Source organism: Dryas octopetala, chromosome 4, assembly GCF_963921425.1.
Source record: "Dryas octopetala chromosome 4, drDryOcto1.1, whole genome shotgun sequence".
NCBI lineage: Eukaryota > Viridiplantae > Streptophyta > Magnoliopsida > Rosales > Rosaceae > Dryas > Dryas octopetala.
The window spans coordinates 12,080,865-12,107,092 of record NC_141369.1 but is presented as its reverse complement, the minus strand read 5'-3'; the positions used below and the strand labels follow the sequence as shown (position 1 = coordinate 12,107,092).

Here is a 26,228-nt window from a genome sequence, read left to right as displayed (position 1 = left end):
CCCCGTCGCACATCCCAGCCCCAGCCCCAGCCCCTCCCTTCCCCTCCCCGCCCTGCACCCCTTACCCAAAAAAATTTTTATTTTTTTTTTTTATTTTTTTTTTAATTTTTTAAATTTGTTTATTAAAAAAAAATTTATTATTTATTATTCAAAAATTTTTTTATTATTTTTTAAATTTAAGGAAAAGACGAAAATACCCCTGCTATTTTGACAGAAAAACTAACGGAGGTACTATTTTGACACAAAATGAAAGTTGAGGTACTTTTTTGCAAGTTTTCAAAGTTGGGGTACTAAATTGATACAAAATAAAAGTTGAGGTACTTTTTTGCAAGTTTTCAAAGTTGAGGTACTAAATTGAAACAATATATAAAGTTGAGGTACTAAATTGTAATTTGCTCATATATATATATATATATATCTCCATCTACAGCCACAACCACTCATATAGATGATCATGGTAATTTTGGGTCATCTTTCTACTTTACCAAATTTTCTTGTAATAACCTTTTTTTTGTAATGTTCATCCACTTTTCCCATTAGGGCCATTACCAACAAGTTCTGGATTATTAACACAAAAAGTTTTTGTATTGCTTGTCAGCATCGTTCCCAACGATTTTGTACTCGTCCTTATTCCTAGATGGGCGTAGGTGAGTTGGTTGGGAAGTCAGCTTGGGGCTTCGAGTCAACCTGTTGACTTCCCGCTGGCTCGTCAAGACTTGATTTAACTTGGCACGTGTGTTGAAGGGCCGGTACACGTGCCCGGGGTTTGCCTTCCTACCGCTCTGGTATACACAAACTTTGGGGTTGCTCGAAGTTGCGAAGTATGGGGGAAGGATTTTATCCTCGTATAAAAAAAAAAAAAAAAATTGGTTGAGGACCTAAGGTCAAGTTTTTTCCTTTCTTGTACTGGTCCTTATTCCTACATGTTTGTAAAGGGGAACTGCTACAGTACAAACGTAGGTATTGTAGTAGACAGATTCAAGAGTAAAGAATCTTTTTTTTTTTTTTTGAGAATAAAGCAAATCATTGTATTAAAACAGCCAAAAAGGCAGAGAGAATACAAAATATGAGCCTAAAGGCTTACAAGAAAACAAAAACCCACAAAAGTGGAGCAGAAAAGCCCACAGAAATTCGAAGATCTCATAACATCGGCATCGAGCAGATACTATAGCCATCAAACGGAGCCAGAGAGGCACCGTAGGAATTAGCGAACTAGTCGCGTTTGGGTTCACGATCCTACCAACATCTCTAAGTCGAGGCTGACAATAGCGCAAAGTGGCGGATGTGGCAATAGTAACCGGTGGAAATATGATCGGTACCGGCGAAAATAGTGACTCCCTAACACCTTGTGATGAGCACCAGAGAAAACCTGAAAGCATCAAAACACAAAACAAACCAAAACAAACAAAATCTGAAAAACTCTCACGAAGAGAGGTGGAAAAACTCTCACAAGGAGAGATGAAAACACTCTCACTTATTGGGATGAGAGTATCCCAAAGAACAAAAATAAAAACACAGAAAAAGGAAAAGAAAAACAAAAGAGAGAGGGGCAAGGGGAGGAGCAGTCTGTGAGAACACAAGGGCCGCCCCTCCCCCATGGAGAGGTTAAGGAGAGGAGAGAGTTTTTTCTTTTGGGATGGCGGCTAGGGTTTTTCTTCTGTCATGTCGCTTAACCGAAAGTAAGTTTTAGTAAAGAATCTAAATCTTAATATGGCAAATATGAACCTATCTGAATCTAAGAGTTACTACTTACTAGTGTTTGCATACCATACGCATGCAACGTCTGCTTTTTTAGAATTTTTCTTCTTAATCCATGAAATTGTCAAACTTCTTGCCGTATATGTTACGTCACCATAAACGGCTTCAATTCGGAGGTGCATCGTTTGGTATTTAAGACCGGACTACAAGATTCTCAATTTGTTTGAACAAAAAATAAGACAATGAGCACTATTACAGTATTACTTCACACAAATATGCTACCATTCATAATAAATGGGTGAACAAGTGTTAAACATCAAATGTTTGATTTTGCATATAATAAAGCTTCTAATAAATAAAGATTTGACTATAAGTTTGCAACGTCCAAACCCTGACTACAGCCATATATATTCAATATAATGGACCATTAATTTAAATGAGGTACACCTTTACACCTCATAATGAGATATCACTTGTAAAACTCACTCTATATTGTAGTTCGATAATTAATGAAGTCGTCAATTTTTTAAGTCTCAATTTAAGAATCATCCCTACAAAAAATTAAGTGGTCATCATTTTAAGTGTTTACTGAAATCAATCATTATGCTTGCTATTTACTATATAGACCACAAATAGATGTTTTAATTAATTTCAATTCATCTAAATTTTTGCATAGGCAATCCTTAAATGAAGACTTAAAAAATAGACAGCTTCAATCATTAAATCACACTGCGGAGTGTGCCCCACAAGTGATACCTAACTAATCTAATTTTTTGTAAAGATAATCTTTAAATTTAGTCTTTAATTGAAAATAAATGGCTCCCATCAACGAACTACAATCTAGAGTGGGTCCCACAAGCATACATGATTAAGTCTCGGATATATTTCTTTTGTATCAATACATCGTTTGGTACATTTCATTTGTCTCATTTTTTGGAATTGGTACATTTCAATTGTAACAATAAAGGGGTTGGTACATTTCAGTTGTACCAATATATGGATTGATACATTTTAATTATACCAATACACGTTGGATGGTATATATATTATATTTGTACCAGTATGCGGGTTGGTACATTTCAATTGTACAATACTTGGGTTGGCTAATATGAGGAACAAGTAAGGGACAACACATCTAAGGGTTAAATTTACTTCAACCCTATATTGGTTTTACAATTGTGTTAAGTCTAACCCTTAATTGTGTTGTTCTTCATTTATCCCTCATATTTTGTTTCCAGATTTTCTAATAATTTTTATCTAATAATTATTGAAATAGTGATGGTTAGTTATTTTTATCTAATAATTTATTACTCTCAAGGGCTTAAGAGACTTCTTAAAATTACTCAAAAAATGCAAGTTTGATTTGTTAGTTTCAAGGACATGGATATCTAAATTTTATATCAATAAGAACAATTTTTGCGTGCGTTAAGCTTGTGCGTCAGGCAAGTCCTAGACCGCCTAAGCCTAGCAGTAGGAGTAGGTACTGATCGCTCGGCAATTGTAGCTGCAATGCAACTGCAATTTTTTTTGTCTTTGAAAACCAGCACAACTGCAGTTGTGATCAATTTTTTTCTTTATTTTCTACTTGCATTTTTATATTTCTAGGGTTGATTAATATTTTTTATATTGTGTTTAAGTTTGTTGGTTTAAGATTTAAAGCTAGTATATTTTATTGATGAGATATAACTATATTTGTAGTTAATTACAGATGTAGTTACAGTTAGAATCGGAGCGAACAGTCAATCAATTAGTGCTGTTTTTCGTCTTTGAAAAATAAAATTAAAAGTGCATATCCTTTTGAGTAAGGGATTAATATCATTTTGCTCCCCAGACTATTACACATATATTAGTTTGCTCCCCAGATTTTTAATTTGGAAAATTAAAGACCATAGAATTTTTCAATTTTGTCAATTGAGGTTATTCCATCAATTTACACATTTTTCATCCAAAGCTCCGTTTATGAAAGAATGATCAACCAAAATTTAGTGGGAAATAAAGAAGGAAAAAATGGTAAGATCTAAACGGAATTGACCATTTTGCCCTAAAAAATTTAGATGAGAAATGTGTAAATTGACGGAAGAAGCTCAATTGGCAAAATTGAAAAAATCAGAGTCCTTAATTTTTCAAATTAGAAGTCCGGAGAGTAAACTGATACAAGTGTAATAATCTAAGGAGCAAAATGATATTAATCCCTTTAAGTAACAAAGTGTGTGGTATGTCACTTATAGTTGACAACCATGCACCTGAATGTTGAAGCACTTTTCCTGGAAGGTCTATAAATATATACTTTGAGTCATAAATAATATATGCTTATACCCATATGCAGCTAGTCATGAAAGCCCTGCACTGCATCTTCCTTGTCTTTGTTTTTCTTGCAATTATTGTTGTTCCTGCTCTTACAAGAATCTTATCAGGTAATAAATATATCTGTGCACAGCCCACAAGCTAGCACTCATATAGATGGTTCATGACTATTTAATTTGGGTCATCTTTTCACTTATTATAGCCACTTTACCAAATTTTCTTCCATTATCAAGAAGTTTTTTATCATTAAAACAAAGGGATTAATACCATTTTGCTCCCCCGACTATTACACTTGTATCAGTTTGCTCCTCAGACTTCTAATTTGGAAAATTAAGAACTCTGACTTTTTCAATTTTTCCAATTGAGGTTCTTTTGTCAATTTATACATTTTTTATCCAAATCTTTGAGGGCAAAATGGTCCCTTCCAATTAGATCTTATCATTTTTTCCTCATGCATCATTTTTTCTCTTTTATTTCTTGTTAAATTTTGCTTGATCATCTCGACATTTTAGATGAAAAATGTATAAATTGACGGAATAACCTTAATTGGCAAAATTGAAAAAGTCAGGGTCCTTAATTTTTCAAATTAGAAGTCTGAGGAGCAAACTGATACATGTGTAATAGTCTGGGGAACAAAATGACATTAATCCCTAAAACAAATTAAGTTCAAGTTTTGATGATCGAAGTATATTAAAAGGGTTTTGGGTTAGTTAATTAAATAAAAGCAACTTAGTATAATAACAACCCAAATATATATATATTTAAAAACCCATCAGATTAAGCCAATCTATAGTGCTAATGCATGATTAATCTGTTTTGAAAAATTAAAGAGTTGTTTTGTATATTTTGTTTTTCCAAAAATCTCCTATCAACAGGTACTGATCTACCCATTTTCTTGTTCCACAGTGAGTACTCATGGAGACAAGTTGGCCATGACTATTACCATTTATAGGAGGACATCTCCAAGCCTACCACTACCACCATCACCATCTCCTTCAATCCATCAATCCACAGGTGGTGTTGGTGCCACTGCTTTTGACTCACAGAGTCAATGCAATGACGCCCCATGTGTTCTAGTTGTAGAGAATACTAATTATGGAAGGAGTACAGGTGCTTCTCTGCCACCACGTCCACGGCCACCTCCGCCGCATCCGCAGCCGCCTCCGAGTGCAGCACCGCCAAAGAGTCCGTTGAAGGAACCGCTGCGTGCAGCTGCAGACGGCGGCACCGTCACCTGGACCGCTAGGAAGTAGTACTACTCCATGCAACAGATTTTTCATATCAATGGTTACTGATCTTATGGTAGGACATACCATACCAAGATCATCTCCACGTACCCTCCATCGCCCAGAACAAATAATTATAATTAATGGTGTTAGTTAATAATTTAGCCCTCCATTTTCTTTTCTAAGCTGAAAGTCTCCTTAATTAGTAAAGGTTGTTTACCGAATAATGGAGAAGGTAGGTTGAAAAGGGGAACAGCACTAGCATTCCTCTTAGCTTTAGTGTGATCGACTATGCATTATTATAAGAAATCAAGTTTCCTGTATTAATTAATGGGTTGTCTAATTGTAAGATTCACTCTAGTTAATCAACTGTTATTAGTCCTCCATGCACCGGAAATATGATACGTTAAACTACATGATTTGTTTTAGAGTGATTTATATCTTATAAACTAATAGCTAGAGGTAGGGCTTGTATTGAGGATGTTAAACACTTGCTTGCACATGGAGCTTCAAGTAAGAATGTCCTTGTTTTAAGAAAAGTAAGAACATATTCTTTGGGTAACACCAAGCAATGCAGTTAAATGATCGGAATCGTCCATTTTTACGTCCCTCCTCAAAGGTCATCTAAAAAAAATCAACTAAATCGGTATTTGTTTGATTGATCATTTAAAATGTGCATATAAACACAATTTATTAGATAAAATTAAAATGATATCGGTGGTAATAAACTGGCTAAATAGTATAAGGACGATTACAAAAACGTGAGGGAATGACGCATATGAAGAGCACATCAAATATTGTTAATTTCAATCACCTGTCCAACATTCGTTCCTCGTTGATTATAAGAGCAATGCTAAAAATCCTAAATTTGTATCTCAAATGACGTGCCAGTATGTAATTGGTCATACATGACCCATTCTCAGATTCATTTATTTTACAACAAGTAAAACACTAACATGTGCAATAACGCATCATTTGGGATCCAGATTTGAGATACGAATTTGAGGTTTCTAGCATTATTGTAATTATAAAGATGCAAAGTCATCAATGTTTTTTATTTTGGCTTAATTACATTATGCTCCTAAAACTGTTTCTAAATTACACATTTCCACCTAAAAATTAAAATGATTCACTATGCCCCTTGAAACCACATTTCCCCTACCATCTACTCCGTCAATATTTTCGTCAAAAACGCTGATATACGTAGTGCCTATATATGCGGCAAGGTTGGGCTCATTTTTTACTTGGAAGATGCTATTTGTCCCAACACTTTCTCTCAACTTACATGACATCTATACATTGAACACTATAAGAAAAAAATATAAAAAACTAAAAAAAGATATATAAAGAGATAAAGAATGTTAATTGAATGAATTAATGTCACATAATTTGAGAAGTAAAAATTAAGAAAAAGTGTCGGGACAATTAGCATTTTTCTTTTACTTATGTAAACTGCCATGTGGATGAACTCTCAAGGGGCAATGTGAGTCATTTTAACTTTCAATTAAAGAATAATAATTAATGGAACTTATAGGTAGTTTCAAGAGACATTCGGCATGTGATGTAATATGGGTGAACTCCAAAACTGTCAAAAATATGGGTGAACTCTAGTACTATTATCTTATTAATTATTTGACTTTTCAACTAGTACTTAAACTTAAATAGAAAACAAATTTTGGTAGTTAAAAGTGAGAAGAAAGTTCCATTTGGTATTAATCTATATTTGTTCTACGTGTATATATATATATGTCCATTAAGGTGCGAACGTCCGCATGTTTGCACCTGACACCGAGCGTTCGGCGACCACCGCCGAGTGCTGGGTAGTACAAAATTTTACAGCTACCGAACGCTCAACACTGGTTTGTCGACGTTTATGTTTTGGTAATCCAGATCTAAACCCTAACATAACATCTCCACCAAACCCATTTTATATATATATATGTATTCTAGGAAGAGATGAAGTGAAAAGATATATATATATATATATATACAGTCCAACCGATTCAGGTGCGGACGTTCGTACGGTGCGAACGTCTCACACTCACCGATCGTTCAATGTCGAACTATGGATCGTCTCATCGAACTATGGATCGGTGTGAGACGTTCGCACGGTGCGAGCATCCGCACTTGAAAATTTTCATATATATATATATATATATAGTTGAATGAATGAATTCATCCATGTTACATTCTGAATGATTGGACTACATGTATATCTAGAAAATTAAGAAAAACATGTGCAAATTCCAAGCCACCTTACTTGAAGAGATGATAGAAGTCAGTTGCCAATTGGGGATACAAAAACTAAGACCATGCAAGCATATGGTAAATGTGGAAATTAATATCATACTATCATATATAGAAGAACAACAATATGTATTGCTAATTGTCAGCATATATCTTTCTTAATTAGATAATTTGCGGTGGCTTTTATTCATTGATTTTTATAATCTTATTTAGCAAAGAATAAGGGCTGAGTCAAGTTTTTCCTTCTCTTTCTCTTAATACTTGAAATGCTCAAAATTCAATAAATAACATCTCAACTCACCGTACGTATATAGATGTTACATCACAATCAAGGTGCATATATAAACCCTTGGCAAAAAAAAAAAAAAGGTGCATATATAAACACTTACATTTTAAATGCAAATGAAGTACTAGCTATATATTAACTTTATATAAATCAACAGAAGGTACAGGACCTTAGTTGATCACTTTTGTGTTATCCACTAATTAAACTAAGATGCATGCTCTTGGCCAAAAAAACAAAAAAACTAAGATGCATGCTTAATTAACTTTATTTGTACGGTCGAGCATGCATGGAAAGTGTCTATTGGCGGGTGGTTTGACTCAAGCTTTTTTCCACAGATCGAGTCAATATTTATAACAAAATTAATGGCTTTGCCTAGCTGCCTTAATTTGAAGACCGAAAATAATCTCCTTAATTAATTTGAAGTTAACCCTTAATAGTCCAATGGATGGTGGTTAAATTAACTATCTATTTATATTTTATATATCCAATTAATTCCCAGTCAAAATTGGCTTGGATGATGCCATTGCCCCTTCCCTGCAGCGTCCTGAGAAGTGAGAAGGCTACAAGTTAATTTCGTCGAACTTACGGCCTATTAGGCTATTACTGATGGAATGGGCAGTCCTCGTCAAAAGGCTTACATTTTCGTCAAAAAAGTTTACTAGTTGCTTTGGCTGCCAAACCCACTTAAAAGGTACTTGAGTACTGTCGGCAAGACAGAATTAAGCACAAGGGTTTATAAGGAAAAGGGGGCAGCAAAAGTAAAGATAAATCGAGTGTCCAACCTAAAATTAATTGGTTATAGGAGTAGTCCAAGACTTTTATAAACCATAATACAATGTCTCATATTTTCAATATGAGATTTTTTTCTCAACATGTTATCGCATGTGTGACATCATTCAAATCTTAACACGTGGATAATTTATATTGGATGATGTGAGCTCAACACGTGGGTATATAACATGCTCCGATATTATGAAAGAAATTAAAGCATATAACTCAAAATCAATCGACAATCAGAGAAATGGTCCATGACCCTTATAAAATACTATGCAAGATCTCACATTGAAAATGTGAGATTTTTCTTTCAACAAAAAACGTACCTTTCGTTAATTGCAAATGAAGAAAAGCAAGCCACCAGTACTTTGGTTAACTAATACGGATCGATTTAGATGCTTTGTTTACTTTTTTCTACTTGTATTTGCTTGATTTTTAATTGTAACTATATATTTATTATTCAAGGAAGAGAGGAGTAATAGATAAATGAATTCGTAACACGTTTTAAATGAACGTGAACAATTCCTTATATTAATTAAAAGATTAGGATTCAAACATGCAAAAACAAAGACACCAAAATGCAAATCGAATTAGAACTAAATAGCACGCTTTCAAGCCCAAAGTAACCGGATATATATATAGTTTGTACCTACTAATTGTAAGATGTGCCAGCATATATATATATACATATATATATATATAATTACATAGTTTTAGATTCTTGGTCAATTACTTCTAAATATAGATCTTAAATACTAAACTCTAAACTTATAATATTTAATTTCAAATTATAAACCAACCTGATTTGAGACAATTATATGATTAGTAGAAAATACTATTTTCAATTTTGTAAGCCTGCCACTGTATTTGTGTTTCTTAAAAGTCAATATGCACGTGGCATAGTTGATCACAGACCTTGTAAAACTAAAATTGGCGTTGACCCAAAGTATGTTCATTAAAAACAACAAAAAAACTGTGATAGTGGGTTTGGATTTTGGAAGTATGGAACTGGGTCTTGGTCTTGAACTCTTGATATTCCGTGTGGACTCGGTACCACCAAAGAATAAAGTGTATATACATGCTCAATTTATTTCTATTTATTTATAAGAAACAAAATAGGAACCTTGACTGAGTGAAAATTGAAGGCTAGGTTTGCCTATAAATATATGGACACCTTCGTGTCATAAGTATATGCTTATCTGCAACGTACTTAAAATAATCTTTTAGCTACAATTATGAAAGCTCTCCACTGCATATTCCTTGTCTTTGCTTTTCTTCCAATTATTGCAGTCCCTGCTCTTGCAAGAATCTTATCAGGTAACAAATCTGTCTAATGCCTACTGCATGCCCACATGATTATTTTGGGTCATCTTTTCCCTTATTAATTATAGAAACTTTACCAAATTTTCTTGTAATAAGCAAAGTTTTTGGGTCATGTTCATTCACTTTTTCCCATTTCCAATTTTTTTTTTTTTTTTTTGCTGAAGCATTACCAAAAAGTTTTTTATCATTAAAACAAACCAAATTTAAGTTTTTATGAAGTGTATAAGGGTTTTCGGTGAGTTAATTAAAAGCAACTTCGTATAATAACAACCCAAAATTTATTTAATTTTTTTATAAAAAACAAAAAAATCAAATTAAGCCAATCTATACTGCTAAATTGCTAATGCATGATTAATTTTGCTTTCAGAAATTAAAGAAATTTTTTTATAGTATTTTCTAAACCAGTATATCATCAACTGATCTACCCAATTAATTTCTTGTTCCACAGTGAGTACTCATGGAGACAAGTGGGGCTTGACTATAACCATTTATGGAAGGACATCTCCAAGCCCACCACCACCACCATCATCATCTCCTTCACCCCATCATTCCAAACGTGGTGGTGGTGCCACTGCTTTTGACTCACAGAGTGGATGCGAGCAGAGAGTACAAGTCAAGGCAAGCACAGATGGTGGTGTTGTAGGTGTAGAGAGTACAAGTCAAGGCAAGCAGCAGCTGCTAACAGAAACAAGTACTAGTACTACACGTACTAATTATGGAAGGGGTACTAGTGCTTCTCCGCCGCCACCTCCAAACTCATCACCAACACCCATACAGACAGGAAGAAGTAGTAATAATGGAAGGGCTACTCCGTCTCCTCCGCCGCCGCCAAAGGGAAATCGGCCGCCTGGTCAGCTAGGAAGTACTTCTCCTCCTCCGCCATGCAATAATAGATTCATGATATCTATGGTAAGTACTCGTGATGATTGTGGCAGCAGGAAACCAACGTCGTCATCACCACCACCATCACATTATGGAAGGACTCGGTCTCCGCCGCCGCCACCAAAGGCGGCACCGTCACATGGACAACTAGGAAGTGGTACTAGTACTCCATGCCATACATGGTTCGTATCAATGGTAACTGATCTCATAAATGGCATGATCAAACCAAGATCATCACCACCCTCCATCGCCCAAGACAAATGATTAGTTGGTGATAATTAATTAGAAATTTAGTCCTTATCAACCATTTTCTTTTTACTTTTTTTTTTTAATAATGTGGCAGTCAATATATCTTTCTTAATTAGTAGAGGTTGTTTGGGATTGCCCCTCGTAGTTAATTGATGAGTTCTCTATATTGTGAGATTCACTCCACAACCAACAATTGTTAGTCGTCCATGCAAGAAAAAATGATATATATGTTAAACTACATGATCGATTTGTTTTAGAGTAAATTATAGAAAAAAAAAAAAAAACACACTTGGCCGTAAACTCAATCAATAATCCCGTCAGAAATGTTATATGATCGCTTTTAGAGGTTTATTTTTGTTAGATCAATTATCATAGAGTCAAACTCATTCTAATTGACTCTATCATATATAACTGACTCTAATATAATTGATTTGATGAAGATAATCCTATAAAATGGTCATGTAATCATTTTTAATGAATTGACGACAATGGCTTTTTAATTTGACACAAAAGTAAAGTCAAATAATCAATATTCGGGCCCATCTCACACTCACCCGGAAAAAGCAGACTTCTACAGTTCTACTTCTCTTCCTGAAGCAACATAAAGGAAAAGCAACAACAATGAAGCAGAAGAAGAACAAGGAGTCGGCCGTTAAAGCCTCCTCAAAACCAATAACAGCTACAGAGGCACTCGTAGTCCACCTGATCTGCGGCTTAGGATTAGCTGTAGCTTTCTGGGTGGCCCACAATGTTCACTCCATCAACCTCGTCTCCCATCCTTCTCATACCCTCCGTCTGATCTGCGTACGTTCTCGCACATTAGGACTTGACTTCTCTGTTTCATCTCCAAATTTTGAATTTTCTATCGATTTTGAGTGATTACACTATTTTTCTCATCTGGGTTTTTTGTTTTGAAGGTTTTTGAATGCCCAGTTATGATCCTTCTCTACAGTCGGTATCGGAAGAACCATGAACGATGCTCCGTAAGCTCTTTATGCCTTTGCTGTTCTTTTTGGTCGCTGAGAAACTGATGGGAAATGTGAGAAATGGGTAGTCCTTGGTTTTCTCAGCAACCATAAAAGCATTCTATGAATTTAGTTCTTGCTTTGTAACTTGTGATTAATTAGTTGCAGTTTCTCTTATAGTCTTTAATGTCATTTTACAGTACTTGAAAGCTGTGGGACGTGGCCTACTTGGGCTTCCTGCTGGTTAGGACACGCTTCAACTTTGTATTGTGCTCTATTATTTGTATATATTCTAAAGGCATTCTTGTATGTAATATTTAAGGTAAGCTACATTTGGCTTTAAATGGGTTTCAATTAAATTCTAACTAAGGAAATGTAAGTAATTTCCTTTACTAGAGATGTGTAATTCTGATTCCTCCTTCATGCATTCACGAAGTTGCATTTCTGGAATTTTTCTCATGAATTTTTACTATAGAAAATGCGAAGTCCTTTTCTTTTTTTTTTTTTTTTTCGAGTTTTTCTTCTGTATTTATATTCATCAATTTAAGATCACAAGTTGTTGTGTCTTAAGCTCTGTAGGGGCTCTGGTAAATGCATTAGGAGCAATTGCGTTGGGCGCACCTGTTGGCATCCAGTATGTGAACTAAGAGCTCAATAGGCAATGTTATTAATTAGCATAATTCTGACAATAGAAGTCACATTTGAGGTTGGAAGGGCATAGATTTACACCCTTTTTTCCCTTTGAACAAAACTAGAATTTTGTCACATTATCATCATCATCGTTATAAGGTACATTGTCTACCTTCCTTTTTGGAACTCAATCCCTTTTGACATGTTTGTTTTTTGGTTGAGAAAAGAGTGTAAATCTAGTCTTGGTGGATATATTTAGTTGGCAAGTTTGACTTGTTGAGGATTTGGTGTGACTATTCAACCTCAACTGTGATTTATGTTTTCAGAATTATCAAGAAAGGTGTGTTATTAAATGGTCCATTCATCAGAATTTCATCATTTGATAGATTTAGTTGTATTACGATTTGTTATAATTTCCTCCCTTTCCTTTTCTGACACAGGTATCTACCAAAGACCATTAGCTGGTCTCTTGTGATGTCATTGTTCACTGTAAGTTTTACAATTTTTAACTTCTACTTTTAGAGTATTTTGGCTGGGATTCTTAACTTTCTTTAAGCTTCGCTCGAATGTTCCTTATTACCTGTTAGTTGTTACTATCTCTAACTGATTGTCTAAAGTAACTTATACTGACATCTATTTATTAATGAAATGCAGTTCTTATTTGGTCAGTGAATTAAATAATTTTATTCTCTTAGTTACAGCCCTCTATTTACAGAAATGATCCTTATTCCTTTTTTTAGCTCTTCCTTCCCTTATTGGTCATGCTATGCTTTTGATACATTTTTTAACTTAATTTGTGTGTTTTTCAGATTGTGCCTGCAGCTTCTATTTTTGGTTCATCATGGACGGATTGGCAACGTATATTTGCATGTACAAAGCAAGTTTCCTATCATTAGTTCCTTCTTCTTTCTCATGTTTAACCATATGAATATTTTAGTTGTAATCGTTAATTGGGTAGAATTGATTTATAATGAAAAATGATTCCAGCAGAGAATGTAGTTGTTCTAAACTTATACTAGCTACAATTATGTACTTGCAGGCTTATCGAACCTGTAGATTATATGATATGTCTACCAGCACATGGAATTGTTATTGGAGCTTGGTTTGGGACTTTTCCAATGCCGCTTGACTGGGAACGTCCATGGCAGGTACTATCTCCTTTTTTCTTTTTCCCCTGTATTACTATGCTTGTGGTTGTTTTGTAAGATTTATTTCCTTCCTTTGTTTTCTGCTTGTGGAATCTTATCTGTAATTAGTTATCTTCTTCTTCTTCTTCTTCTTCTTCTTCTGTGTTTTTCATGTATGATAGTTTGTTTCAAATAATATAGTTAAGTTTTTCTTTGCACATAAATTTGCAGTGTTGGTGCTTAGAAACAAACAAAATTAGGCTGTCTCTAAGTTTCCTTCTTTTTTGAATGTGCCATCTGAGTGCTCTCATCAATCTTTTTTCCTGGAGAATGTTGTTTTGGCGTGGGTAGGGGGGATATGACACAGGACAGCATAATTAATCTGTTCAAACTTTTAGAACTATGAAGGGGATTACTGCGTGGAAGGCCCTTTCATGAAGTTCAAATATATATTAGGTTGTGGTCTGTGATTTGATCGGCATGATTTATTGTATCCTATAATAGATAGATGCTTGAAGAGATATTATTGCATCACTTGGCTACCAGCAGCATCCTTTAGCAATAAATGTGCCATCTAGATGTATTACTCGATCATCTGATGGGGTTTTTAAATAGCTCTGAAATGTTATGGTTAAACATGACTTCCAAAAATTCTCACACTCTAATGGGACAAAATAGTGGGTAATGACTTTGTGTTGTTACAAGAGAGAAAGGGAGTTGGGGTAATCATGCCTTGTAGATGACTCTTCAACAAACTCTTGGACTCTCTCTGTCTTAGCGTCTGTTATAGTTCCTTGAAGAGCTCTAGTTTCCAGCTAACATTCAAGAAATCTTATTGAGAATGTTGATATTCGCTACTGATTGCGTCACACCCTTCAGAGTGTCACTTGGGGATCTCTCAGCTGCGACTCCAAATTCTAAACCAGGAAAGCCATGTTGTATGTAGAGCTCTTCATTGTCAAACGATAAGCACCAACACTGCCACCAGAGACACCAAACCATTGAGAAAATACTAGAGATAATGAGAAAAGTTGGCCATGGTAATTTTAGGAGTACGGGAATTTTGATGCTGTAGAGATACATGGCTGAAGATTTTTAGGGAAGTTTGTTCTTTTATTTGGTGATGATCAGATGAGCATGGCAGCTTCATAAGTTCCAAACAAATTAAGATCCACCCCTATATAACCATGTTAAGAATATTTTGTGATACACATTCTATTGAGTTGGTTTGGGTTAGATTGGGTTCTCAAGACCGGAATCTTCTGCCTTTTATTGTGTTTCTTACAAATATACCCAAAATGACTTTGGAGTCACTGTTCACCACATTGGAATAAAATGTCAAATGTAGTTCTATGAAATTGACATATTTCCTGTAACATGGAGTATTACAGGATGATTCTTTTGGGCTGGCAATTCACGGATGACTAACTTGGTTTACAACATCAGTTTTTCATTTTATTTTGTGGTGGATCTTATTGATACATGACACAACCACTCTTAAACTACTTTGGACTTTTGTTCTACAGTTTAGGGTAAAAAAACTTTGAAGGTTTGTTCAAAAACAGTGGGCATTCACAATCACAAGTCATGGGTCTCGTTTGATGCATAGAATTGGATTGGATGGGTTAAATAGCTAGATTCATGTATATTCTAGGAAGAAGATGAAGGTGTCTTCTAACTTGAAGAAAGAAGATGGGAAGAAGATGGATTAACCATAAAGGAAAACTTATCCTCACTAGTCCCACCATTTTTGTGGGATTGGAAGGGATAAGTTTTCCTTTATGACTAAAACATCTTATTCCCATCTTCTTCCTTCAAGTTAAATGCTTCTTCCTTAAATACACATAAGTCTAGTCATTTAACCTATCCAATCCAACCCTAAGTATCAAACGAGGTATATTTAACCATAAAGGAAAACTTATCCTCACTAGTCCCACCATTTTTGTGGGATTGGAAGGGATAAGTTTTCCTTTATAACTAAAACATCTTATTCTCATCTTCTTCCTTCCAAGTTAAATGCGTCTTCCTTAAATACACATAAGTCTAGTCATTTAACCTATCCAATCCAACCCTAAGTATCAAACGAGGTATATTGTTGCAAGTTGGTTGTTTAATAAGTTGTAACTTGCTAGATTATTTATTTTTCTTGTACGTGTTTGAGTAACTTGTATGATCATTTGAATGCATGTGCCTTCTTGGGTTGCTCTGCAGGAATGGCCTATTTGTGTGTGTTTTGGAGCCATTGTTGGGTACCTGGTTGGAATGGCGGCGTCATTTGGCTTTATACTTGTGCAGCGTCATGTCAAAGGAGACTAAGAAGTGAGGTGTCCAAATGTTTTTTGCTGCAGTCTACATAGGAACTTTTGACCAATAATTTTTATAGAGATTTTTTTATTAAGAATTTTGGTAGAAGCAACTTCTCTTTTTACTCAATTTAGTGGAAGAAGTGACTTTACAAGAAAATATGGAATGCAAGAGTGAACCATTCCGACAAACATGACTTGTTACTCATTAACATCATTCTCCATCATGGGTCATTCTAGTGTGTTGGGAGTTTGTGTTTGTATCTTGGCAAGTGTGTGAATAAAAGAATGGTGGAATCATAGTGACATTGGCGAGCATGCTTTGCGCTTAGCTTATTGTAACGCTCGCACACTTTATTTCAGCTCACTTGTTCTCACCCACGTGTCATATGTTAATTGGTCGCTCATTTTGAACCCGTAACTGTACTCATAATGAGTAATGACCTAAGAAATAGGTGTTCATAAAATGGAAGATGACTTGTATATAGTTAGAGGGAAATCTGATGCAGGAGCATATGCTAGGGTTTCCAAGATTTAGTAGTTAGTAACTCTCTAATTTTTGTTTCCTAGTTGGATTTAGAGCCTAGTTTCTTGTTTCCTAGTTAGCTAAGGCTTATTGTTTTCCTAGTCAATTGAGGAATATGTTTTCCTATATAAGTTTAAGCTTTAGGTTGTAATAGATAGTTTTTTATCAATATATGTTTTCTGAGAATTCAGATTCTAAAGTTTCTCTTGAGTTCCTAAACCTTAGAACTCATCTATCTAAGGTCATAACACTACACTAATTATTTGGTCATGATAGCTTTATTTGGTCATAACACTACACTAATTATTTATCCTATCCATAAAGCGGGTATTCTTAACTTTGAGGCCTGATAGTCATCACCAAATTTCCTCTACAGAAGGTATTTGCAATCTCTTCTGCAATCTTTCATGACTACAAATTATTATATCCTGCATATTTCTTTTTTGTGCTAGAGTTTCTTATAGATATAAAGACTTAAAAGAAAAATCATCATGATATCATCAATTTTGTGTCTTATTATATTTCCATCATCATCTTCCTCGAATACATGGATGAAATTAAGACCGCATTACTATGTTCTTGAAATACCTTTGACCTATTACTTTCTTTTCATTGTTTCCTTTCGTCAATTAAATTCTTAACCCCGAGATATAGTATGGACCGTGGTTTAAACAACAGACAGAGAAGTGGTAAGCAGATCAAAAGGTAAGGATCCAGTGGAAGCACAATATCATAAGCAACTAGTAACATCTTGGACCCTGCAACCAGCACCAAGGTAAGAGAAACAAGCTGAAAATATAATATTAAGTGGAAAGAACGCAAAATAAGAAGCATACTAGTGACTAGTGAGAATGTCGTTACTGGTTCAATAATTTAATTAACATGAGAAATCCATACAGAACAGAAATGGTTGCTCAATCTCAAGGATGGCGACTATATTGGCCTAAAGTCATGCCATATGGCCCAGACCCACCACGAATGGCCTTTGTAGAATATTTTCAGAATGATGCCTATTTCATTTGGCTTCAATCAGATTCCTTTAATCTTTCACTTATGTTTTCAACTCAAGGAAAAGAAAGGAAAACAAGGTACAGGATACAATCACACATTTTGTATTTTGGTCGCTTGAAAGTACATGATGTTAAGTTGTCATCATCCATCACAATGAGTTTGATCAAAATTGGCTTACAAGCCAAAAAAAAAATTAGAGATACAGTGAACAAATTGTATTGCTATCATTGATACAGTGAATGAATTTAGTGTCTTTGTACAATATTTTTGGTAGATTGGCAACAAAGGAGTAGAAAATTACACATTAGTGGTAAATGAATTGGTATTTACACTTGAGTTTTTCTTAATCTTTCAAGACCGAAAAACTTACAGGATGCTAATTCCGAGGAGCCTGAATGAGAACTAGTTGCTTCAAAACCCACTGCCTTTCTGCAGGGCTTGGAGCCACGAGTTATTTAATCAAACCTCAGAGCTCCAGCCAATATAGCCAAGAAAAAATACAGGCGCAGAAGGCAGCATTGAGAATTATATATAATCACATGAAAGTTAAAATGTAGTACATGCTTCCTCTGTTAAAGGTTAATAAAACCCCAAAATTTATTCAAAACCAGCTAGTTAGTACATGCTTCCTTTGTTTCCCAGATATTTTGGCTACTTGACCATTATTGGTCAATAACTAAAACAAAAATGACAGCAATTTTGGATGGCACCTGTCATTCTAATAACCATTAACATTTTTTTGGATTTCCCCATTTCCCCATGTACTACACAAACCATCAATATATATATATATATATAGAAATGATCACTCGCTCACCAATTTTGAAACGGACTTGGAATTGATGTTGTTACACCAATAGTATCTAACTAATTACAATCAACGATAATGTTAACGTCAAGTTTTACTGTCACGCTCATTAATGGAGGCTGAATCTAGTACAACATGTGTATCATTCATTAACTGAACTAAGTTATTTTGTCCTGGATCATCAAACCCATAGAATTAGTAAGATTTAGGCATGACCTACATTCGGTTTTAACCCTGCCCACACAAATCTAACAAAGTTTCATGTGCAAAAAGATTTAAGGTACTGATATTCAAACAACATGAAACAATCTCTGGTGACACCATTTTGTTCCGACAGCAACAAGAAATTAGATTCTTTGTTTCTTTGCAAAACAAACATTTGACGAGAATTCGTTGATGCTGGACATCAGGCCATTGGAAAATTAATTTCACATTCGTTGTAACTCTAATAGCAATGTTGTAGAATATATTGTAGCTGCAAGAGAAACAAATGAAACAGAGACCTGACCCAACACCAGGGTTAATGAGTAAATTTCTAAAAATATATACATTGAAGATCTTCAAGGGTTGGGCCAAGTGGGTAAGCCAAGTCTTGGAAATAGATAAAATCAAATAAAGAATTAAAATTTGATGACTAATACATTAGTCACAATAGAAATACAGGGAAAGGAGGCTATGGGGGGATGGCACCCAGCCCATTGCCAAAACCAAAAGACTAAAAAAAACAAACAGCAGGATAAAGAACTACCAAATTAAAACCAGATAGTGGTGGCAGGGTTCAGAATTCCCTGCCCAACTCGTCGAGTAAAATCCTCACCCACACAGATCATTAAAATTTAGATAGCCACCCAACTAAGCTTGACGACCTTATCCGAAGCATTTCCAAATGCATACTAGCAAGAGCGAAGATGATGTGGAAACCCGACTAAAAATATTGATTGCTGGCTTGGCCTTCTCTTTTTCTTCACAAGGTCTTCTCTCTTGTCCAATGGTTAATTACTGTAGATAGCTAGCGACCTTCACCAGGGAATAAATTTCCAGAAAACTAATGTCAGTGCTTTGCAAAGCTAGCAAACCTTGCATTCCCTTGACTCACTGGGAACTGCACTGTTTTACATCAAAGTAAATGATAACTATAAGAAATCGTTCAGGTCCTCATGATATATATCGAGAATGAACTTCATATAATATATCCTTAAGAAATCATTGAGAAAGAAACTCACATGCTTAGGATATCTCAGATATAATACATGCTTAACTAGCTTCAATGCATAACCTGAGAATAACAAATCAGACAAATAAGGTCATTCTAACTAATTTTATAAATTCAAAAAATACATGAAACATGGGCATTGCCCAATTTAGTTTAAGATGAGTCCTCATGTAACATTAATTTCTCGAGAAAACCATCTGAGGCATGAACTCACCGTGTTACAAACATGATATTACAAAATGAGCTATCGGAAGGCCTGTCCTCTAACAAAAGTTCTTCTTGTTCCAAGAGAAGTTAAAGTCTGAAATAAAAGAGACCAATAGGAATGGGACCATAACTAAAATTGTGGTTGTTCGAAGAAGAAGTTGAAGTCTGAATTGAAAGCGGCCAAAACGAATAAGAGCGTAACTAACTATATATATGATACAAAATTAGAGATAGAAATGAAGTAATTAAGTTTGTCTAGGAATACCTTTTCGATTATGCATTTGACATTGCTTCTTTGGTAAAATGAAAGCATGCCTGGCCAGTTACAGGAAGAGTAGAGATCAATTGTTATCTGAATATTTCACATACAATTTTGCATACCATTAAATAAATAAGAGTTCACTTACAGGAAGAGTAGAGCTGGATGATTGTTGAAGATTGGCAGAGCTGGATGTTCAATTATACATTTAACATTAGTTTTTGGTAAAATTAATATCTGAATATTTGGCATAGAATTAGATAAATAAATAAGAGTTTACTTACAAGAAGATGTAGCAGAGCTGGATGATGGAGATTGGCAGACCTCCTCACTCACCGAAGATGCAAAGCTCAGATGAATGAGGATTCATCTGTCTTGCTGAATCCCAACTCCGTCTTTCTATAAAGTCCGCCCATTCACTCTGATGTTTATGGTGTGAGAAATCTTGTCCCACTCCTTACCTCTTCTTTCTTCGCAACAACGTTCAAGAAATGGAGACGACCAGATCTCCAAATTCTGTAGTGGTGTCTTCCGCAGGAATTTGGGCAGTGTTTCTAGCTTTGAACAGCGATACATTTGCAGGTAAGAGAGGGATCGAGGGCATTATTGTAATCTGATCATGAGAATCCTCCTCTTCCCTCCACCCTTCCAGTCCTTCCCACTCTTTCCAATCATACATGAACTTGAATTTGAGATGTTTCAATTTGGGGAACAAAATACGTGACTGTGACGATGATGATGATGATGTTTGCTTGTCGTCAATAAATCCCAAAAACTCAAATCCTATCTTTCCAATCTTTCTACACTTCCAAATAATCAGAGATTCCAGGGATGACAACTTCCCCAAAGGAGGCAAAAACGTGCAATCATGAATGCTAAAACTAAGCTTTCTCAAGTTTTGCAAAGACATCAGCCATTTGGGAGACGACGTCGTGTTTCTACACCTCCAGATTTCTAAAGATTCCAAACCTGGATGTGGTTGTAAGGCATTCAGTATTTCTCCATCGTTTTTATGCTCTTCATCTTCACTATGTTGACAGTCACACCCGAAATCCAGTTCCAAATGAAGGAGGTCTTTCTTATTCACCAATTGTGCTTTCTCAGCCTGACCCGCATCTTCCGTACACCCTATGTGTTTAATCTCAAAACTCCCTTGAAGGTGGTCCAAGTTTTTCAATTCTTCGAACTTCAATCCTCCCACATGAAACTCATCTACCGTTTGCAAATTTCTTAATCTCCCAATGCCTTTTATGTTTGCACCCAGAGTGCCCTTAACATAAAGATGCTTTAATTTAATTAGCCTTCCTATATCGGGTACTTTTTTGAGACCGCTGCACCAATCAATTCGCAAGGTTTGCAAGTTGTATAATTCACCTATAGCATCGGGTAATTCTTCCAACCCATTATTTTTAGATAAATCAAGATATCTCAAATGTATCAATTTACTAATTTCTTTAGAAATTTCTTTGATACGGTTACCCCTCAAATTTAACGTCCTCACAAACTTCAATTGCAAAATTAAATCTGGCCCAATGGTAGTAACTTTTGAATCAAAAGTTGTGAATGTACGCAGAAATTTAAAATTGCAAAAAGAAATAGGAAATGAATCCTCATATGCAAACATCATAGTCAAATGAAGAATGTTATCATCTGGCAGCTCTATTCTCTCATTAGAACCCTTAATCTCCATAATAAAACATTCCTTCTTGGTCAGATACTGCACAAAATCATGTACAATATCATGCATTTTGCAACTTATTATATTTTCATCATCATCATCTCTTTCAAAATCTTGAAAAAAAGACCGCATTACTAAGTCATCAAAATATGCTTGACCTATTTTCTTTTGCTCTCTCTTTCCCTCAACATAAAGATAATCTTGTGACATCCACAACTCAATCAAATTATCTTTATTCATCACAAAATCTTTTGGGAAAATAGCACAATATATAAGACAACGTCTAATTGTTGGGGTCAAATCATAATAACTTAGTAATAGCGGTTGGAAAACCTTTTGCTCGAACCCTTCTAATTCCCATATCTTACTGTTCAAAACATCTTGCCATTCTTTCAATTTTTTCTTACCGCACATGAGACTACCTAAAGTCTTTGCAGCAAGAGGCAAACCCTTACACTTTTTTACAATATCATTGCCAACATCCTCAAACTTTTTACGGTTTTGTGTTTTCCAATTGTTGAAGGCAAAGTAATTGAACAATGACCGACAATCTTTTTCACTTAACCCCTCCAAATGGATTATGTTCTTGTTTGCTCTCATGATATTAGCAACCTCCACCTTTCGTGTGGTCACCAGGATTGTACTGCCTATACCTCCATTACGCAGAGGTTTGCTTAGTTCTTCCCACTGTCTAGGTTCTGGATTCCACACATCATCTAGGACAAGGAGGAATTTCCTTTCCTGAATCCTTTCTTTTATACGTTGTACTAAAGTTTCCAATTCATTTAAATTTGACGCATCCTTTTCAGAAAGACCTTCAAGGATAGCTTTAGCAATTTTGATCTCATCAAAAGGGTCTGAGACACAAACCCATATTCTGAAATCAAAATGAGCCTTCACCCTTTGATGGTTATAGGCGTGTTGGGAGAGACTTGTCTTTCCAGTTCCTCCCTGCCCTATGATAGGAATGATAAGGGGGCCATTCCTTTCTTGACTACTCTCATTTACCAACTTGCTTACTAAATCTATCTTTTCATTTTCTCGACCAAACGATATATCTTGAAGAGAGGAAGTCTTTTGTCGTCGAAGTTGTTCACCTCCGCGTCTTTCTGTGTTTTGAAACTTAAACTCATACTTTTGTTTGTCATCAGCAATCTTATTTAACCTTTCATTTAGATCTACAATCTTCTTAGCAATGTCACGGCGATGAAGGACTTTATTGACTTTGACAGAAGGAAAGTAGAGAAGGGAACGTACCTTCTTCTTAGTAAGAGGAGCTTTTTGAGTTTCCTCCTCATCTTGTTTCAGAATTTGGTGTTTTAGAATTTCAGTGCTCCACTCATCCAATACGTTGTCTATCTGGTTGGAAACTTCTTTCAGCTCATTCAGCCAACGTCTCACGCTGGCCTCCTTCACTTGTCTCTGCTCTGCATCCTCGAGCACAGCTTGAATAGCTTTGAGGTTGCGGGTGAGATCTTCAACTTGTTTGTCAACACCTGTGACTAGTTTCAGCTCTCGGTTGATCTTGTCAATGGGGATCGAAGCCAAACGTTCCAGGAGTACATTAACGAGTGCTTCAGCCATATTCTTAACGTACGTTTGAAACAGATTGCAAGTGAAAAAGAGAAATATGAGAAATATGAAGTAAGAAATGCAGAATGCGCGTGCTATGCTCTTTGTTCTACCCACTTTATATATTGACTTGTTTGTGTTAGGCCAATGCAGAATGCAAGTGGCCAAGTGCTGCCACGCGCATTTTTCTGGGCTTGTTCCCTGTGGGGGTGCTTGCCTCGTGTTTCTTTTTGGTTTAATAAATTTTTCATGACCTTTTAATTGTCTTATATGAGCTAAATTGTTTTAATTGCACAAATACCAAATTGTTTAATAAAAGTTAAACCAAAAAGACAATTTGGTGATTAAACCAAAAATTTTCACGCCATCTTGTCTTGTTTTGTCTTAGTGAGCCAGTCATTGCCTTGAAGATTCACACCTAAGTGCTTGGATCCATATACAACTTCAACGGTCGACTTTATTTGTTTAATAAAATAAGTCTCTGTTTAATATAACACTTCGCACTGCTGTTATAAGTTATAACAACTTTACTTATAATATAAAGTTATAAACAGTAGTGGGAAATTTCCCATTTGTGTTAAGCCAATAATGCATCGCCGCTTGCAAAGGATTGCAATATATGCTGGTCCCCCACAATTGGCTGTATACTGAGGAGTTTTAAGATAAGTCACGCACCGCCATTCATTTTCAAGCACAAGGGTCTAAGTAGTAGGGACAAGAAAAACAGATACGCTTTCACACTAATTTTCTTTTTTGGTCTGTTTCACACTATAGTACTGTTAGTCCACCAGAGTAAATTTGCTTACTGCTTTAAATGGGTGATGCATCACCACCTAACTTTATTTGGCATCTGTTATGTGTAATTATTTTAGTCATCGTTAACCAAAATGAACAAAAATAAATTAAAGTAGATCAATACAAATATATTAGGATTGTATCCACTGCTACACAACAAAGCGGCTTAAGATTTAGTTTCCAAGTTTTGGTCTCCGCCTAAAACTCAAGACTTAAACACTAGGGGCCTATTTACTTGGTTCACATAATTGAATTATTGTAAACTCAATTGCTATGCATTTTCTATAGAAAAGAGAATGTAAGATTTTCTTTCTTAGTTTGGTAATGTTGAGAAAATAGAAATAATTGTGCTATGGGGTGCATAAATAAAAGAAAAATTTTATTCAATAACCCTTTTAAATTAATGCCCATTAAACTTTTTTGACCCTTTAGCCTCAAAACTAACTATAATGACTTTTTTGTATTTTTCAGACCAAAACACCCCTATACAAATACTCTGTGGCGACCAAGCAGTCCAAGCATAGACCATGTGGCGAGTTACTGTAGCATCCAAACCTTCCTCCACCTTCTTGCAGCAACCATGGAGAACAACCTCCATCACCGGCCAATACCCATCATCTCCTCTCTCTATCTCTGTTCTCTTCTCTCTCAACCCAAATCTAAAAAAAAAAACAAAACAAAACAAAACAAAAAACAAAAAACAAAACAAAATTCGAAAATCTAGATCTGGGTTTTTCTCTAAATGGGTTGAGAGGGAAGGGGGAGGGAGGGAGAGAGAGAGGGAGAGAGAGAGAGAGAGAGAGAGAGAGAGAGACAGACAGACAGACAGACAGACAAACAAAGATGAGATGTCGGTGGGGGAGGTGTAGGATGGTGGTGGGCACCGGTTAGCGACTCATCGTCTTCTCTCCCAACCCAAAGTTTGAAAAAAAAAAAAAAAAATTTGAAAACCCAGATCTGGTGGAATTTGTGGTCGCCACATGGTCGAATTTGTGGTCGTCACATGATGGAATGTGCTATAGCCATGTGGCGATCACAAATTCGATCATGTGGCTACCAAATCTAAAAATTTTAAGGGTTTTGATGGGTCTAATCTCTCAAAAAATCAACTATTTTCTGAGTTTTTTTGTGAGTTTTGCTGGGCGACGTGGGTTTTTTTTCATTGAATTTTTTTGAGTTTGCTGCTGCATCTGCTGGGTTTACTGTAGCGACAGGGGATGGGGGCGCCGACTGCTGGGCCGACGATAGGGCAGTGGTTGGCTGGGGAACAGAAAGGGGAAAAAAAAAAAAGCTACAATAAAAAAATAGGTTTTATATGGAAGGTATTATAGATATTTCACAGGCAAAAGGGTCATTATAGTTAGTTTTGGGGTTAGGTGGCAAAAAAAGTTTAAGGGGTATTTAAATGGATTATTGAATAAAATTTCTCTAAATAAAAAAATAGGTTTTATATGGAAGGTATTATAGATATTTCACAGGCAAAAGGGTAATTATAGTTAGTTTTGGAGTTAGGTGGCAAAAAAAATTTAAGGGGTATTTAAATGGATTATTGAATAAAATTTCTCTAAATAAAATCTTGTCCTTCTTTAATAATATAATATAATATTTTTTGGTGATAACATATAATATTATTTTAACAACCAAAAAGTAAAAAAACACTGATTGAGATTACAAGATAAAGAAAAAAGGGAAAAATGCATTTTTAGTCCCTATATTTTACCTTCTAATCAATTTTGTTCCTTGTGTTTTCAAAATTGCCAATTTGGTTCCTGTGTTTATGTTTGCAAGCAATTTTAGTCCACCACCACCAAAATCATCCCTTTATTCCCTTCTACCACCGACAATAACACACCACCACCATCCTCACCCCGCCTCCATCTCTCTCTCCTCCATCAGCTTTCTTTCCCTCTCTCTATTGGGCATAATAGGTAAAATCCACCACAAATCTGCCGGCACAATTGACCTTATATGCACGCGCATAGCCATTTCTAAGAACCTTTTAAATTTTTTATTAGTGGCCTAATGTAAAGTATCATTAAAAGCGTTACCTACCTAATTATGCTGTAGAGTGCTGGATTGAACAAAAACATATATATTTGTCTCCCACCTTTTATCGGCTTTATCTATTCCTTTACGGCTCTACTT

General features: G+C 35.4%; 4 protein-coding genes across 5 annotated transcripts in view; 3 read left to right on the top strand and 1 right to left on the bottom strand.

Annotated features, from left to right (window-relative positions):
* LOC147286887 (subtilisin-like protease SBT3) overlaps positions 1-5,255 on the top strand; it is a 33,221-nt gene extending 27,966 nt beyond the window's left edge. Inside the window, exon 4 of the mRNA XM_086240843.1 lies at positions 4,878-5,255. Within this exon, the coding sequence (XP_086096969.1) occupies positions 4,878-5,255 (378 nt within the window). The remainder of the gene's footprint in view (positions 1-4,877) is intronic.
* Positions 5,256-9,751: 4,496 nt separating this feature from the next.
* On the top strand, positions 9,752-11,272 carry LOC147286886 (uncharacterized). The gene is made up of 2 exons (XM_086242419.1): positions 9,752-9,852; positions 10,307-11,272. The coding sequence occupies exons 1-2, from the start codon at positions 9,771-9,773 to the stop codon at positions 11,002-11,004; spliced, it is 780 nt and encodes a 259-aa protein (XP_086098545.1). The 5' UTR covers positions 9,752-9,770; the 3' UTR covers positions 11,005-11,272.
* A 338-nt stretch (positions 11,273-11,610) lies between these two features.
* Positions 11,611-16,322, top strand: LOC147286885 (PIGF/3-ketodihydrosphingosine reductase fusion protein-like). Its single transcript, XM_086241915.1, has 8 exons — positions 11,611-11,793; positions 11,907-11,972; positions 12,155-12,197; positions 12,534-12,588; positions 13,025-13,073; positions 13,394-13,461; positions 13,624-13,732; positions 15,923-16,322. Exons 1-8 carry the CDS (start codon positions 11,611-11,613, stop codon positions 16,025-16,027), a joined length of 678 nt encoding a protein of 225 aa, XP_086098041.1. The 3' UTR covers positions 16,028-16,322.
* Positions 16,323-18,863: 2,541 nt separating this feature from the next.
* LOC147286884 (putative disease resistance protein RGA1) lies at positions 18,864-23,334 on the bottom strand. Of its 2 annotated transcripts, none has more exons than XM_086239166.1 (6): positions 20,323-23,334; positions 20,187-20,226; positions 20,045-20,094; positions 19,787-19,873; positions 19,583-19,635; positions 18,864-19,466 (listed from the first exon to the last, which is right to left on the bottom strand). In XM_086239166.1, exon 1 carries the CDS (start codon positions 23,298-23,300, stop codon positions 20,523-20,525), a length of 2,778 nt encoding a protein of 925 aa, XP_086095292.1. In that variant the 5' UTR covers positions 23,301-23,334; the 3' UTR covers positions 18,864-19,466; positions 19,583-19,635; positions 19,787-19,873; positions 20,045-20,094; positions 20,187-20,226; positions 20,323-20,522. The 2 variants fall into 2 exon arrangements, with proteins under 2 accessions (XP_086095292.1, XP_086095293.1); XM_086239167.1 differs by having other exon boundaries at positions 18,864-19,376.
* Positions 23,335-26,228: the final 2,894 nt, after the last annotated feature.